Source organism: Sarcophilus harrisii, chromosome 2 (genome assembly GCF_902635505.1).
Source record: "Sarcophilus harrisii chromosome 2, mSarHar1.11, whole genome shotgun sequence".
NCBI classification, from domain to species: domain Eukaryota; kingdom Metazoa; phylum Chordata; class Mammalia; order Dasyuromorphia; family Dasyuridae; genus Sarcophilus; species Sarcophilus harrisii.
This window is the reverse complement of record NC_045427.1, coordinates 696,113-711,786: the sequence shown is the minus strand read 5'-3', so window position 1 is coordinate 711,786 and position 15,674 is coordinate 696,113. Positions and strand designations below refer to the sequence as shown.

Sequence of the window (15,674 nt, the reverse complement as noted above, 5' to 3'; positions counted from 1 at the left end):
GGGTCTCTGCCCGCCCTTTCCTCACCCCTTGGTGAGGGCAGTCCTGGCCTTGCCCTCCAGAAGGGTGGCAGCATCTACCTCACTCTCTGCTTGGGAAGCTTTTGGGGGATAAGAACTGGCCAGCCTGGTTTTGGAGGAGCAAGATTGTTTATTGTGACCCAAGCCCGGAGGCCACCTCCAGAACTATCTTGCCCAGGTTCTTATTCTGCTCCATGTACTCATGGGCTTCTGCCACCTGCTTCAGGGGGTAGACGCTGTCCACTACAGGTCTCAGCGCCCTGGGCTTGTCCTGGGCAAAGTGAGGCAGGATCTGCTGGGTGAAGGCGGACACCAGCTCTGCTTTGTACTGAGGGGCAAAAAACACGGAACGCGGCATTACGTGAGGCCTCCGTTTTGCCACTATGTGGCTTCCCCATTGGCCAAACCCCCTGCAAGAGCCCGGTGACCTAGAGCCAGGCCCAAGCGGCTCCAGATCACTAAGGCACCACAGGCCATCACCATTCTCCATTCTCCAGGTGGTCTGGAGATGAGAGAAAACCTTTCAAAGCACCAACTTCAAGTCAAATGCCAATGGGCACCTTGCCCGGTTTACATGACACCAGCAAACCTCCACCCGTTTTATCCCCCTGCCTTCCCACAAAGCACCCCCTGCCCCCAGCCAAGTTGATACCACTGGCTCTGAGAGGATCCCTACAGACCACAACCCTCCAAGTTCCAGGACACTCCACTGACCCAAGTCAGCTCCCTCTAGGCCTCTGAGCCTGCACCGCAGCTCCCTACAAATCCCTGACCCTTAACTCTATAACAGGCTGATTGGGATCTTGGGGGGGGCATAAAGCAGCCTCTGAGAACACAAGGCCCTGGGCCCCCACCTCCTTAGTCCTGTAGGACGGAGAGGCACCAAAGGGGCCCTCCCCACTAAGCTTCTCTTGCCCATCCCAAAGTCTTTTCTGCAGGGCCCAGTGGGTGATCAGAGTGGGGCCTTGCCTTCTTGTCCCGGGATCTCAGCAGACTCGTGAAGAGGTTCCCTCGCTTAGCCAGGAGCTTGGAGAGAAGCTCTCCATGGACCTCGGCCCCGCCTAGCAGGCCGTACAGCACCCATCGGCCATCCAGGGCCAGGCAAGCCACGTTCTTCTCCCAGTAGGACCCACCGATACAGTCCAGAATGACATTGGCTCCAGCACCTGGAGGGAGTCACAGGTGAATATCCCAACTCGGGATGGAGCTGCTGGCTGAAAGGATGCTCGGCCCCAGGCAGCGGTGGTGCAAGGGGAGCAGCTTCCCTGCGAGCTTTTTACCTTTAGTAAACTCCAGTGTTGCAGCTGAAAAATCCTCTTCCTTGTAGTTGAAACCCGCAGCAGCCCCAAGCTTTTTCACTGCCTCAATTTTGTCCTGGGACCCAGCAGTGATCAAAGGAATGGCGCCAGCCAGGCGGGCCAGCTGCACGGCGGCTGTGCCCACGCCACTGGATCCCGCATGTATCAGCACAGTCTCCCCAGCCTTCACTTGGCCTGGAATGGAACACAGAACCCGGGGAGCAGATCCCATCAGGCCCCCCCACACACTGCTTGCATCTCCAAGGTAGCACCGGGGCCCCTGCTACTACCCTGACTTCTCCCTCAGTGCCTCTTCTTCATCGTCTCACCCCTCATTTGTTCTGGCAGAGTCTTGGGGAAACGAGGCAGGGACCTCATAAACAAATTAGGGAGCCTCTCCCCATTTAGATACATGCTGTCCCACCAATAAAAGGGAAGCTATGATGACAGCCATTGACTTGTCCAGGGCCACACAATTAGGAAATGTCTGAAACTGGATTTGAACTGGGGTTTTCTGTCTCCAGAGCCACTGCACTATCTCCAGCTACTCTTGGGCGATCCCCAAAGAGGTCAGTGTTCCTAGGGTATGGATCCGAGTCATCACATTAAAAAGAAAAAAAGCTGGCAAAAGAGATGAGTACTATTTGTGGTGATTAGTCTGGGGAGCAAGGGGCACCAGCACTATAGGGACACTAGCGAGGAGGGACACCCCCATGGCAGGAGGGGTACAAGTGATTTTGCCTTATTACGCATTAAAGACAGTGACTTGGAAGAAAAAGAAAACAGCTTGGCAAGATGGTGGCTGAGGAGGGCACTGGCATTTCCAGACCATGAGCTAACCTAGAGCGGTTCCCTCTAGTGGAGGAAGCACGAATTTGCCCCAGAACTTGCAAATCTGGTTTTTAAAAGCAGGGAGGAGGGAGAAAGCAGCCTGTGCACACACCTTGCCCCTCACAGCCATACCCTCACCTCCTGGGCTGCCAGCAGAGCCTCACTGCAAGATGGGTGGGAACATGGAGCTCTCAATGGGATTTATTCAAGAGCACGGCATGATGGTGCTGGGGCCCGGCATGAGCTGGAGGTAAGGAGGAAAGCAAAGGGGGCCAAGGGCAGAATTGGCTTGGGCTTTTTAAAGCTGGCTGAGGAGGGGGAAGCAGGGTGGGAGGGAGAGCAATGACAGACGAGATAGAGCTGCTCCGTTCCTGGGTTTCTCCCTCAAACTAACAGTGACATTCGGGTGTCCTGGGGGAGGCCCTTCACGGCCGTTTCATCCTGTTGTGTGAGGTTTCCCATCTCCCCATTCCCAACATATGACTCCCCAGCATGAGTCGTCCTCTAGGCTGGTCAGATAGGGCTCCTCCCTGGCTTTGTGCTCCCTTAGCCATGGTATACCCTCCAAATTCTGGTCCCACCTCCTCCAGGAAACTCCCTCGGCCCTTCCTCCTCCCCTTCTCTATCCTGAGCCATCCTCAACAGTGTCCCCGGCAAGCCCGACCCTGACCTGCGGCATCTCGGTGTCCCCAGCAAGCCCGACCCTGACCTGTGGCATCCCGGTCTTAGTCCTGGCCCAGACATCCCAGGCTGCCCTGGAGGGGGTGCTACTGCCTCAGGAGGTCCACTCTAGCACAGCCCTCCTGTTCAGGAGCCAATCACAATTTTAGCCCCACAAGCTGCTCAGCATGTGGAGAAGGTCACCACAAAGGGTTGGGAAGGGGGTGGGGAGGACCCCAAGGCTCAGTTTGTAGGTACCCAGAGCTCGGGCCCCAGACACATGAGAAGCAGATGTAGAAATCCAACCTTACTTCCTCACCTACAAGGTGGAGCAACTGGAAGGCCGTGAGCCAGGCCTCGGGTATGGCGGCTGCCTGGGTGAGAGTCAGTCCGCTGGGAATTGGCATGAGGCACACTTCGGGGACCACGGCGTACTCTGCCTGGCCGCCCCCCGCAAGCAGAGCCATCGCCGGTTGTCCTTCTTTCCACGGCCCCTGACAGCTTGGGCCAATTTTGGCCACGTGACCAGACACCTCCAGGCCCAGGATGTTGCTGGCTCCTTCAGGTGGGTGGTACTGGGCACGGCGCTGTGGAGAGAGGGACCCAGTCAGAGAAGAGACCAGAAGGGACAGTGACCTCTCAAAGGACCAGATGAGTCCAAGCTTTCATTTTACAGGTAGGCCCTAAGTGAATCTGAGCCTCCCAGTGATGGGAAGGTGAGCAAGAGGCCCAGATCAGGTATCCCAGCTAGGGATGCTGGGGAAAGAGGGCTTGATTTGGCCTCAGAAGCCCTGTCCCTTAGGATGTGACCCTTCAAAGCCCTGTCCCTTAGGATGTGACCCTGACCAAATCCCTCCTCTCTCACTAACCTCCTACCTTGCAAGGTGAGCACAGATTAGGAAGTGTGAGAACAAAAGTAGTTTTCTGTGTCCTGGCCAGGGCGGCACCTTACCTGCAGCACATCTGCCCTGTTCAGGGCACTGGCAGCCACCTTCAGAAGGACTTCTCCTGGTCCGGGTTCAGGCTTGGCCACCTCTTTCAGGTAAAGATTGCTGGGGTCCCCGGGCTGGTCAAAGTACACAGCCAACATGATGCTTCTGCTCCCCTGTGGGTGGAAAACAGGAGCAGATGGAAGGGGAGAGTGAATGAGACCGGACAGCAGCTGTGCCCAAGGATGAGGGAGGAAGCCATTCTTTCCTCTTCCTTCCCTCCCCAAAAGTCCCCAACCCTGGTCCAATCGAGGAGCCTTTCCTGGGGGCTAAACTTGCTCGTCCTGGGAAAACAAGGCCCAAACAGTCCATTTATCCAGGGAGTCTAGGTCAGAGTCCCCTAGATTCCAACTTGCACCAGATCACCCATTGCCCGCACCACCTCCTATTCCTAGAGCCTCAGTCCCTGGTTTATGGCTCACACTGAAACTCTTTCCCCCGGGGCAGTCAGCCAGCCACTCAAAACACAGTAGTGAAGGACTTCCTATGGGCCAAGCAGCCTGCTAAGTCCAGCTAAGACAGACAGTTCAAGGTCAAGCACTGAGGCATCCATGGCCCCAGAGTCAGCCCTCCTCCCTGCCATCCCCACCCTGGAAAGGCCTGGAAAACTCCAGAGTAGAGGGAGGGGACCGCACACTCTCAATCTTACTATCAGGGTTCCAGAAATCCCTTTCTGGGGAGGAGCTCATTATTAGACATGATTGCAAACTCAGGATGAATCAGCAATCTGATGCGGCGCCCCAGCCACCTTGTAGGCTCCTGGGGTGTAGCTAGAGAGGAACAGGGAAGCGCACGGCCCCCATGCCTGCTGCCCTGGCTCGGCCACACCGGGAGCACTGGGTGTAGCTCTGGACAACACAGCTATGGAGGCCTTGAAGATCGAGAAAAAGACCCGAAGTGCAGAAGACAGAAATCATGTTATATGACGTTAAGTGGGAGCAGCGGGCAAGGTTTAGTCTGGAGAAGACTGATGGCAATTGCTTCACCTGTGAGAGGGGAAACTTCATGTTTGGTCCCAGAAGAAAAAACTAGGAGGGGTGAGGTGGGGGTGTGGGCAGGGAAGAGAGGGAAGGGAGAACGTGGGGAGCAGAGACAGAGAAAGGGAGAATCCTGGCCACTTCCAAAGGCCTTGTTCAAGACCAGAGTGTGAGCCACCGGACAGACAGGGAAGCGCATGAAGTCCGGGGAACTGTCAGAAGAGTGAATGCAAGCATGGAATCTTTACTAAAGTGTTAAGACATTTCTTTACAAAGTGTTAAAGACATTGGAGTTAATTTAATCTTAAGAGTTATTTTGGGCCAGAACTTGAAACAAGATACTAAGTGGAACTGATTGAACAATGCTTGTTGTGTTCACACCTTTAGAGAGCTCAAGTATCTAAGTACTCAATGGAGTTCAGAGCTAGTATGGGAGCTGAATTCACACCTCCCTTAGGACCAGAGAGCACTCTGGGAGATAACCCAGAATCCCTCTCCCTCCAGAAGGCGGAGTAAACCTTTGGGAGATCACATAAATATAGGGAGCTTTTGAAGCTTGAAGCTACTTCTTCAGGTGGGACAGACTGAAGATTGAGAAGCCACGATTCAGAGCTGGCTGGAGGCTGAAGAAAGCAGAGGCAGAAGCCAAGGACAAAGCTGCAAGATCTCTTGGAGCCAGGCAGAGAGATAGGCCTCAACTAACCGGGCTAATTTGGAAGGAGAAATAAACGTTTGCATTTTTAGCAGCTGGCTGCGATTTTGGAGTAATTATTGATTGCAACTGAGACTAAGGTTGCCTCCAAAGAAAACCCCTCACACATGGGGAAGAGCGGGAGGGAGGTACTGGAGCCAGCCAAAAGAGAAACCAGAAATAGGAAGGCCGAGCAGCCACTGGATGCAGTGAGAAGTGTCCCCGGAATCATTAAACACACTTGTAAGCCCCTGGGAATGCCCCGTACTCCACACTGGGCAACTGGGAGCCCGACACGAGCCCGAGGCCCTGACGCCTCCTCTCCCAGCCTCGGCTCTGGGCGTACAGAAGAGCCAGGGACACCCCACCTCACCCCCGTGGGAGCGGGACTCTGGGCGAATTGGGAACATGGCACCCCCAGGAGGTGGGGGCGGGGCTCTGGGGCGGGTCTGTTAGAATCAGGACCAGGGAGAGGTAAGGGCGGGGCTCTGGGCGTGGGGACAGGCTGGGATACCCCCGGAGGGGGAGGCGGGGCTCTGGCAGGACTAAGGCCCTGGGACTCCCAGGGAGGACCCCCGGGCGCTGAGAGCGGGGGAGCTGGGGACTCCCAGGAGGGCTGGGGGCCGGGGTCGCTTCCCTCCTGAAGCCTCACCGTGAGCTGGGACTGTGGGAGTCGGGAGCTGCCTCCTGCTTGCCATTCCCTTCCCGGGGCGGGCCCCTCCCCAGGAGTAAGAAAGCGGGCGCGAGCGGCTGGCTTAGGTTCCGCGGGGTGGGGGGAGGCGGCAAGCTAGCCCAGGGCCGGCCCAGGGCGTGGCCCGAGTCCGGGGGGAGAGGGGGGGCGGGAGCGCAGGGCAGAGGTGGAAGGGCTTCCAGGCACTTCTGGTGCCATTCCTCCAAACGCGTCCCTGTCACCTCGAAAGCCGCGGCGCGGCAGGGGGGCTCCAGAAGGGGGCGCTCCTCGGCCCCCTCGCTTTTCCCACTTCTGCCCTGTCCCTGGTGCTGAGGGGCGGCTGGAGGAGGCGGGCCTGCCGAGCTCCCTCCGCCTCCCCCCGCGCCAAAAGGCAGCCCTTTCCCCACTTCGCCCTGGCCCGCTCCCCGCAGCCCCTACCTGTTCGGACCGGGACGCGGACGCGGGGCCAAAGGCGAGAGCCGGCACAGACTGGAAGAGGCTGGGGGCCCGGCCCGGCTCAGGTTAAGGAGGGGGCCGAAGGGGCCGCCTCCCTCTCGCTCCGGCCCCCTTTGACTCCTCCTCTGACTCCGCCTTGGCCGGGAGAAGGGCCCTCGAAGTCCCCAACTGGCTCCGCCCGCGTTCCGAACAGCCCGGACTTGGAGGGCGCTCGGACCCAGCCCCTGCAGCCAGGCCCCGGGTCCTGGGAGCCCGAAGGTCAGGGCAGTCAGGGTGCGCCCGGTCCGACCGACTCCCGGACCCTGGCTGACAGCCCCGCCGCCCCCCACATTCAATCTGCAGCGGAGGCTGGGACATCTCTCCCCCGTGTCCCCTGGGGGCCCCGGGGTCCTCGCACCTCGGGTGTGAGGGGGTAATTCGCCCTCTCAGGGGCGGCTTGCAGAAGCTGGAGCAAGCCCAGCAGCCACACCTGCACCAGGGGCAATGCACCTGCATTGGCCATGGGAGCAAAGTGGGCTGGGCTTAACCGAAGGGCCTCAGGGCGCTTGGCGAGTTAGGGGGTGCACCGAGTGCCAAGACTCCCTCTGGCAGAAGCCGGTTACAGCGGGTGGAGAGCTCCTAACTTGGTCACCCTGATGCCCTTATATGGACTGGGGCAGTGGGAGCTTGGCCACCCTTGTGTGGTTCAGAAATGGTGAGGGGTCACCATTTAATAAAAAAAGCTGGAGAGATCCCTAGAAGCAAAGCAAAATTTAATATACATTCTCCAGAGAATCGGGTGTCCCACCCATGGAGCAGACATCGAAGGGAGGAAGCACCTTCTGGGACAGGGTTAACACTTAAATCCCTAACGCAAACACCCCTCCCACCACTGACCCTCATCCCCACTGGCTGAGGGTCTCACATTCTAAAGGAGGGAGCTACCCAAGAAATTAAACTTGACCTACAAGTACATAGTTGCCCATATTTGACTGAAATAGGGAGAAAATGATGTCACGGGAGGATAGCAGGAAGGGGACTTAGGTATGCTCTTGACTCCGTCTTCAAAGGCCTTCAGGCCTCCTCCAATTGAAGCAGATGAAGCCTTACTCGATTTTCACAAGTGTCTTGAAAGATCTCACCTCATCTCGTTCACCCTGGACGCCCTCATATGGGCAAGAGGCAAAAGGGCAGTGGGAAAGAGACTTGGGTAATAAAAGATGTCAGGAAGGAAGAAATGACAAGGTCCCTAAATGAGGAGTCAAGGATCCTGCTGAGGGTGTGACTCCCAGGGATTAGGGTAACGGCAGTGCCTTCAGCGGAACTGAGCCAGTTCTGAAATGGGAAGGGTTTGCCGGAAAAGGTCATGAGATCTCTTCAGAAGTGGGGAGGCTTCTAAAGGAAAGGTCATGAGACCCCAAAACTCTGAAAATCCTTAAAGGAGAAAACCTCCTTCAACTCTGCCTCAGTGAGGGGACTCCACCCGAAGCACAAACGGCTTCAATCTTTGTTATCTGGGTGAGGCCGGCTCAGTCCCAAAACCCATTGAATTCAATTCAAATTCTAGCCCTTGCTGAAACCCAGTGACACCAACGTGGGACTCCACACACGAGCCCCCTTCAGCTTGTAGCCAAAGCCCCCTATTATAAAAGAGCTACACTAAAACCCTCTCTTCACAGAGGTTCCAAACATGCCAGCCTTATGCTTGGCACGCCAAGAGTCTCTGCCCACTGGAAGTTTCCGGTGCCCTCCTCTCTCTACCCTCACCTATTTCCTTCAGCAGACTTGAACCTTACTTCCAATGACATAATAAACCTCTTTTATCAATCTAGGTTTTCAGGTCTGTAAATTCCTTTACAGGGGACTCATGTGCCACCACTAGACCTCATTTAACTCCCTGCCCACCAGAAACCCTCAGTTCATTTGGTTACCCCAAATCTAAACCTCCTCATCTTCAGAAATGGGGAGGGTTCCGAGGGAAAGGTCATGAGATCGCTTATGGACTAGAGCCTGAAATGCCTACAGGGCTTCCAGTTGGAAAGTTCTAAAAGCCGGCAATTTGGGGGCTCCGGCCTGAGCCGGCGTTCTAGAGGAGTAACATTTGGTACCTACCGAGTTGGGGTCCCAGGGGGCGGCTCCAAGGCCACCAAAGAAGAGAAACAAGGAGAGCACCCCCGTGTTTTAGAGGCAAGAGATGGATTCTGAGCCAGGAAAGGGAATGTGCACTGAATGGGGCACAATGGGAGCTCGGGGGTCATGGAGTCCAGTCATCTCCTGTACAGCCAGGAAACCGAGCCTCAGAGATTAAGCCACGGGCCACTCAAGCCAGCAAAGGCTTCCCACAGGCAAGACACTGACTGGCCACAGGGGATGGAAGGCAGACCGGGAGAGGCCTGAAAACTGCACAAATTAACCAGCCATTGTCCGGCCCAAGCTAAAGCCCCCCCAAGGCTGGGAGCTGCCCTTTCCCTGCTGTACAGACCTGCCTCACGGCAGTGCTCCCCACTTCCCCATCTTGGGGCTTCCCCCGCCCCTGCTCCCTCAGCCAGCCTTCTCTTCTCCAGGGTAAACATCTCCTGGGCCTCCTGAGCTGACTCCCTCCTAATGCCCTGAACCCGAGAGGGGCAGGGTGGGGATGGTCCCTCCCCTGCAAGGTGCCGGGCAGGAGCAGAGCGGCCGCCTCTGGGAACCCTGACAACCCACTGGGCCGGGACAGAAGGGCCCCGCCTTCACCCCCCCAGCCATAGCAGCCCCAGGTCTCCAGCTTGCACCCTGTGAGTCAGCGGGGAGACGCTCCTGCCCAGGGCTTGCCCTTTGCCCCCGGGCAGGCGGCAGGGAGTGCTGAGGCCGGCAGCCTGGGGACATTCTCCACCCATTCCCCCATGCTGGTTCCCCCACCCCCAGCCTATTTCTTGGTGCCCATCTCCACCCCCCCCCCCCTTGGCTGGGCTCAGGGCAATGGAGCTGGGAGCAAGGAGAGGGGACCAGCATTCCTTGTGTGCTATGGGCCAAGGGTCACCTCTCTGAAATCCGTTCCCTCCGGCCCTGAGCCTGGCCAGCGGTGGTCGCTGCCTGCCGGGACGTCCCCAGAAGGGGAGCAGGATGTGGGAGGGAAGAAGGGGGAGTGAACAAGCTCAGTGCGGAGGGGGAGAAAGGGAGATGGGAGTCGGGGGGCTTGGGGGGTTGGGCAGCCCTGGGCCTTGCCAGGGGACAAGTGCTGGGAGGACGGGCTCAGGGTGGCCTTTCTCCTCCCCTCATTCACCGCCCTTCCTCCTGCCAGAGCTCCATGACATCAGGGGCTGCTGCCGGGACAGCGAGGGAGGTGGGTGGGAGGGAGGGCAGGCGAAGCCCCTGGGCAAGTGCGGGGTGACTGGGGAGGCATTTAGGGTTAGGGTTAGCCAAGGGGTCCCGGCGGGAAGAGCCGAGTTCGTGTGGCCCCAGACCTGCTGGACGTGGCCCTGGGCCAATGACAACTTCTGCTTGCAGGTAACGAGAGCACCAGCCAGGTCCGCGGCACCCAAGACGGGTTGTGGGGAGAGAGGAGAGGGGAAAGGAGAGAGGGGAGAGGGCCTGCCCCGAGGCTCCTTGTGGGGCCATATCTTCCCCACCCAGGTCTCCTCTCCAGCCCCTCACCCTCCCCCCTCCACGGGTCCCCTGTCCCAGCGAGCAAACAGAAGACGGTGCAGACGTTTATTGGCTTGGGAGAGCCCGTGGCCGGCGGCGGGGCCAGGGTAGGTCTGGGACAGGGGGAAGGCTTGACCACAGCCGCAGCTCCTCTTCTCAGGTGTGGGCAGGGATCACTCCTCAGCACCCGGGCCTAGGGGCATCCGGGGGCTGTATTTGCACCCCCGGGGGCACCGGATCTGCCCCCTGAATGTGGGCGGTCCAGGCCGGGCTTTCTGGGCCCGGCCATTGCTAAACTACCCTCGACTGCCCACCCACGAGCCCTTCAGTGTCTGACCAAGTAGGGGCGGGCTCCCCCCACAGCAGCAGTGCACAGGGGCCAGGAAAGCCCCTTCCCCAAGGGCCTCAGAGGCAGGGCCCAGAAACCCCTGGAAGCAGTCAACCCCGGGAAGAAAGACCCCAGTCCCAGCCCCGAACCCCCAGCTGTCCACCCCAGTCCCGGCCCCGAGCCCGGGCACTCCCCACTGTCCATCCCAATAGCATCCCCAACCCTGATCTTTACCTTGGACTGTTGGGCCTGTGGACCCCACGACCACCCCTGATTCTGGCTTTGACCCCACCCCTGACCTTTAACCCCGGACTGCCTAGGCTATTACCGCTAACCCTGCCCCTCCCTCTGACCGGGACTGGGACTGTCACCAGGTCTCTTAGCCATGACCTCAACCCTGCTTGGAAATCGGTCTTTTCTTTAGATGAGGTTTCCAGAATCTTCCCAGGGGGTTAATTTCCCTTTCTCCTTAAGTAGTCTCCTAGAAGGAACCAGAGGTTGGAGGGTCGGCTGGCCCGCGCTCTCTGTGAGGGGGGGCCGGGACCTGCAGCTCGGGGTTGGGCAGAAGCTGGGACCCTCAGGGGGCCGAGCACAAGGGGGGCCGTGAGCCAAGCCCCCAGAGCCAGGCTTGAGCCCAGCCCCTGCGCCCTGCCCCTGACCGGGCTGGGCAGTCCAGGCTCCCACTCCTCGGCCCTTCTCTGGGAATTCCATGTGTCCCCCTCCCCCCAGCAGAGGTGGGGTCTGAAGAAGATCTGGTGGTGGCAGTGGGCCGCAAACTCCCCTCCCCCAGGCAGCTGCCAGAGAGCTGGGAGCCCCGGACAGGCCTGGAGGGAGGCCCGGAGATCATGACCTTGTTGCCAAGGGACCTGTCACCAGGAGTCTGGGGAAATCTGGGGGGCCCGGGGGGGCGGAGGGGGCCACCTTCTCTAAGAGCCGGGGCAGAAGCAGGTGTGTAGAGAGGGGCCGGGGGCTCCCGGTCACAAAGGTCTCGGAGGCCGGAGAATCGCTCTCAGGAAGAGGAGAGAAAGGTGGGGCGGGCTCAGGGGTCCCCGAGGTCCCTCAGCCTCGGGATTCTGGGGGCTCAGGGGGACAAAAGGCCAATCCAGGGCAAAGGAGGGGTCCCAGGGAGGGGGGCCAGCCCCGGGAGCAGAGGCCGGGTCTCAGACCTCCCTGAGGAGGCTGTGCTTCATGTGGAGGGAGGAGTTTGGCCCCGCGCCCTTACCCAGCTTCTCTACAGCCTCCACGCACACGCTGGCGTACATGTCCTCCCGATAGGTGGCCACCAGCAGGTAGAGGTTGGTCTGAACCACCACCAGCCCCGTGTCGTTCTGGGGAGAAACAGAGGAGACCCTGACCGGGCCCTGCCAGGCGGGCACTCAGCTCCCCGGGGCCCACGGCCCTCCCCGGCCTCTCTGCGTCCCGGGGCCCCCCGCCCGGCATCTCTGGCAGCAGGGAATCTCAGCAGGCGGTCCTGTGCAGACCCAGGAAGGCTCAGCCACCGTCTGGCGCCATCCAGAGGTCAGCCACTGCCTCTGAGACCCAGACTCCCCTCGCTGGGGAGCGGAGAGCTTGGGAGGGAAGGGGCCCCCTCACCCCTGCCCCCCTTGGCTCCCGACATCCTCCATGACAGCTAGGGTGCTCACGGTTTCTGGCAGACGTACCCGCCCTTTGGGAGCGGGGGGGGGGGGCCCGGCTTTGGCAGGTGCCTTGTGGGTCACCCCAAGCTTAAGCCCCAGACCTAGTGGAGAAGGCGTTGTGGCGCGGGGGCGGGGGGGAGGGGGGGGGGGGGGGGGGGGGGGGGGGGGGGTCCGGGGAAAGCGCAGGTACAGAGCAACTTGGGGAAAGTCCCTCCTGTGGAAGGCTGAGGGCCCCAGGCAGCAGGAGAAGCCACTACCCGCCTGCCTGGAGAAGGAGCCGCTCTCCAAAAGCTCCGGGAGACACAGGGCTGGGAAGGGACGGAGCCTCCGCCCCGGGGGTGGCCGGGCCCTGAGGGGCTGAGACGCGACTAAGAAGCATTGGGCTCTAGGGGGGCAAGTGGGAGCCCGTGCCCTGACACTGGAGCCGCTCAGGGGAGAGCGAGTCCCCAAGGTGTGGGGGGAAAGCCGGCGCCTTGTCCTCCCTCTCCCTCTGAAGGAGCCCTCCCCTGTGAAACTTAAGGCCACAGAGAAATCACAGTCCTGGTTTTCATAATTATCGAGATGCGAGTCATGAGAATCCCAGCAAGTCGGCTTCCCTAGAGCTCAAGAGGCTCAGTGGGCGGCAGCGCTCCCCTGCGCACGGCTAATGCAGGGAATCTGGGGTCGCAGGACCTGCTCCTGTCACAGAACTGGATCCTGTCCCCCAAGTTAGAAACTATCCCTTAAGATGGTTGGGGACTGGAGCGCGCCCCGCCCGTGATACATCATGGGCTGGTCACGGGGAGCTACGCAGGCCCTGGACGCCACAGGTCGGCAACCCGCTTCCCCTCCCTTCCCACCTGGGATCTCCAGCTTTCCTGCCCAGGAGAACCTCATCCCCCCTCAACTCGCTCCCTAAAATCCACCCCTTGGCCCGCTCTGGGCGGCTTCCCACTTCTTCTGGGGCAGTTCTGTGATGGAGGCTGTGATCACATGGGACGGGGTGGGAGAGTGGGAGCTATGGGTGAGGGCGACCCAGCCAAAGGGCACGAGTCACACGGGGGCTCTCCCGTCAGGGTTCTGGATTCACAGCCACCCCCCTGGAGGCTCCTGAGCCCCCAGCCCGGAAGCACCAAAGTTCTGGGTCAGGGACAAGCTGGACGGGCAGCTTTGCCCTGGCCCGAAGGGGGCAGGGGGGTCACCGACTGTCCGGGGCTCTGGCCCTGGTCCACTGGGCCCTGCTGACTCTGGGAGAGCGAGGCTGCTGGCCTCCCCTTCCGGATGTCCCCGGTCCTCTTGGAGAATGAAAAACAAAGCAGCCCGAGGGAGCCGACGCCGAGGCCGGGCCGGCCGAGATCCGCCTGGTTTCCCATCACTGATTCACCCAGGGGCCAATAGCCACTGCTGGGGCGGCCGGACTGAGGCTGTGCCCGGGCTCACTTGAGCAGAACGGGCACAGAGGGTCCAGGAGGAACCTCCTTAAATGCTGCCATGGCCGCCCACAAGCCCCCAGAGCCTAGAACTTCACGGGCAGCAGCCGTCCCCGCTCCCTCTGGCTCCAAAGCAGGGCTCGATCGCTTGCTGCTCCTATTCCACCCAGTGCAGGTTCTTGGCCCAGAGCCTTCTCCCTCCATGGCAGTCTCCCCGCTCTTGGGATCCCTCGGCTTCAGGGGGTTAGTGCCCAGGGATGGTCTGTCCCACTCATGGACCACAGTCCAGCTGGTCATCCCCTACTGAGGGGCAGAAGATCCTGGCGCAGGGAAGGTGGATGTGGCTTTTGTCCCAAAGAGGTTGGGCTTCGGGTCATCTGTATCATCCTCAAAAGCCCAGCCCCCAACATACACAAGTGCTGGGGCACCAAGGGAGTGCACAGGCCCCAGGGCAAGGGAGGCTTTCAGAGAGGGAGGCCCTGAGGAGCCCCAGGGGGAATAATAGCACTTACCTCCCCAGGGCCTTCAGGAAGATGGAAGGAGAGAACTTTTGGTAAAAAGTGCTGGGCACACAGCAGGTGCTTAATCAGTGCTTGTTCCCCCCTCCTTCCTTTACACAGGAAGAGGCAAGGGTGGGGTCTGGCCTCTCATTGACTCCTTGTCTCCCAAATGCAAGGGACCCAGGGGGGCGACCGTGCAGGGGACCTGTATCTGGGCTGCCTTTGTCTGGACTCCTCCAAGAGGCTGAAAAAGTGCCTCTGATTCATTGGCTCTGTCTCTGTCTCTCCGTGTGATTCTCTCTCTGTCTGTCTGTCTCTGTCACTCTGTCTTTGTCTCTTCCCCTCCCTCCCTCTCCTTCTCTCTCTCCCTCCTTTTTTTTCTTTCTCTGTCTCTCCCTCCCTTCTCTCTCTCTCTCCTCTCTCTCTCTCTCTCTCTCTCTCTCTCTCTTTCTCTGTCTCTGTCTCTCTCTCTGTCTCTCTCTCTCTGTCTCTATCTGTCCCTGTCTATCTCTCTGTCTTTGTCTCTGTTTCTCTATCTCTCTGTCTCTGTTTGTGTCTCTGTCTCTCTCTCTCTCTCTCTCTCTCTCTCTCTCTCTCTCCTCCCCCATCTCCTTGACTAGAATTCTGACCTTGGGTACCCCTCAGGGCTCTGTCTTGGACCCTCTTCTCCTCTTCCTCTAGCCTGCTCCCTTGGTGATCTCACCAGCTCCCATGGAGGTAATGGCCATGTTTTTGCTGATGGTTCTCAGCCCTGTGTTTCCTGCCCCGACCTTCTGCTGACCTCCAACCTCCCATCTCCAGCTGGACGCCCCACAGACATCTGGAACCCAAGGCAGCCAAAGCAGAGCTCCCGACCCTAACCCACTCCCTCTGGTCTTCCTAACTCCCTGTTACTGTGGAGGACGACTGCCAGCTCCTCTCTCGCCCTCCAGGGCCGTCAGTGCTGCCCTTGCGGCATCTCATGGACCCTCATCTCCCTTGCCCTCCTCCCTCCTGCTCTCCTCCCTCCTGCTCTCCTCCCTCCACAGCTGCTCTCTTGCAAAGGTTCTTCCAGTCCTTCCTCCATCCGGCCACCAAAGCGACTTCCCAAAGGCACAGGTTTGACCACGAGCCACCCCACTACTGTGCCATGAGCAAGGGTAAAGGGCACGGATGCAGAGGAATCTGGGAAGACGTGTATGGACCGATGCAGAGAGAAGAGAGAACCAGAGAACATTTTGTGAAAGAAAAAAAAAAAAAAAAAAAAAACAAGACCGAGCTACTTTTAGGGCCGTGTGATCAACACGATGGCCAACCAGATGGCTGCGAGCCAATGGCATCCATCTCTTGACCGAGAGTCGCTGGTCACCACAAGCGCTCTTCAGACACGGCCAGGGCAAGTGTGTTTGCTTGGCTCTGTGGGAGAGTTTTGTTCTTCCTTTGTTTTCTGTGTCATTATTTTTGCTGATTTATTTTCTCTTCTTTCCCTTTTTTAGTTTTATCTTTAAAATTCCCCTTTTTAAAAAGAAGGAATGGCTCTTTGGGAAGGAACCAGAAGGAAGGCTACAGGAAATCTAAGTGATATAAAAACAAAAGACACCAAAAAAACATAAAAAGAAAAGAACTGC

General features: G+C 59.0%; 2 protein-coding genes across 7 annotated transcripts in view; both read right to left on the bottom strand.

The window, feature by feature from the left end:
• Positions 1–114: 114 nt before the first annotated feature.
• Positions 115–6,722, bottom strand: TP53I3 (tumor protein p53 inducible protein 3). Of its 2 annotated transcripts, none has more exons than XM_031949559.1 (6): positions 6,573–6,722; positions 3,760–3,912; positions 3,127–3,394; positions 1,299–1,511; positions 988–1,184; positions 115–346 (listed from the first exon to the last, which is right to left on the bottom strand). In XM_031949559.1, the coding sequence occupies exons 2-6, from the start codon at positions 3,895–3,897 to the stop codon at positions 149–151; spliced, it is 1,014 nt and encodes a 337-aa protein (XP_031805419.1). In that variant the 5' UTR covers positions 3,898–3,912; positions 6,573–6,722; the 3' UTR covers positions 115–148. The 2 variants fall into 2 exon arrangements, with proteins under 2 accessions (XP_031805419.1, XP_031805420.1); XM_031949560.1 differs by lacking the exon at positions 6,573–6,722 and adding an exon at positions 4,219–4,292.
• Positions 6,723–7,336: 614 nt separating this feature from the next.
• Positions 7,337–15,674, bottom strand: part of PFN4 (profilin family member 4) — a 35,168-nt gene continuing 26,830 nt past the window's right edge. For 3 of the 5 annotated variants that reach the window (XM_031949565.1, XM_031949566.1, XM_031949567.1), the window contains exons 4-5: positions 11,744–11,849; positions 9,723–11,002 (exon numbers count right to left, since the gene is read on the bottom strand). In XM_031949565.1, the coding sequence (XP_031805425.1) occupies positions 10,974–11,002; positions 11,744–11,849 (135 nt within the window). In that variant the 3' untranslated portion in view covers positions 9,723–10,973. Of the gene's footprint in view, positions 7,727–9,722; positions 11,003–11,743; positions 11,850–14,632; positions 15,621–15,674 lie in introns of those variants that run through there. The other 2 variants (XM_031949568.1, XM_031949569.1) reach the window with 2 other exon arrangements.

What these genes read in the sequence shown, in the direction of transcription:
- TP53I3 (XM_031949559.1), bottom strand. Translation starts at nt 3,897, where the DNA reads ATGTTGGCTGTGTACTTTGACCAGCCCGGGGACCCCAGCAATCTTTAC. An exon ending in AACACTGGAGTTTACTAAAG is followed by an intron (nt 1,185 to 1,298) that starts GTAAAAAGCTCG and finishes GACTCCCTCCAG; the next exon opens with GTGCTGGAGCCAATGTCATT. An exon ending in TGAGATCCCGGGACAAGAAG is followed by an intron (nt 347 to 987) that starts GCAAGGCCCCAC and finishes TTTGCCCCTCAG; the next exon opens with TACAAAGCAGAGCTGGTGTC.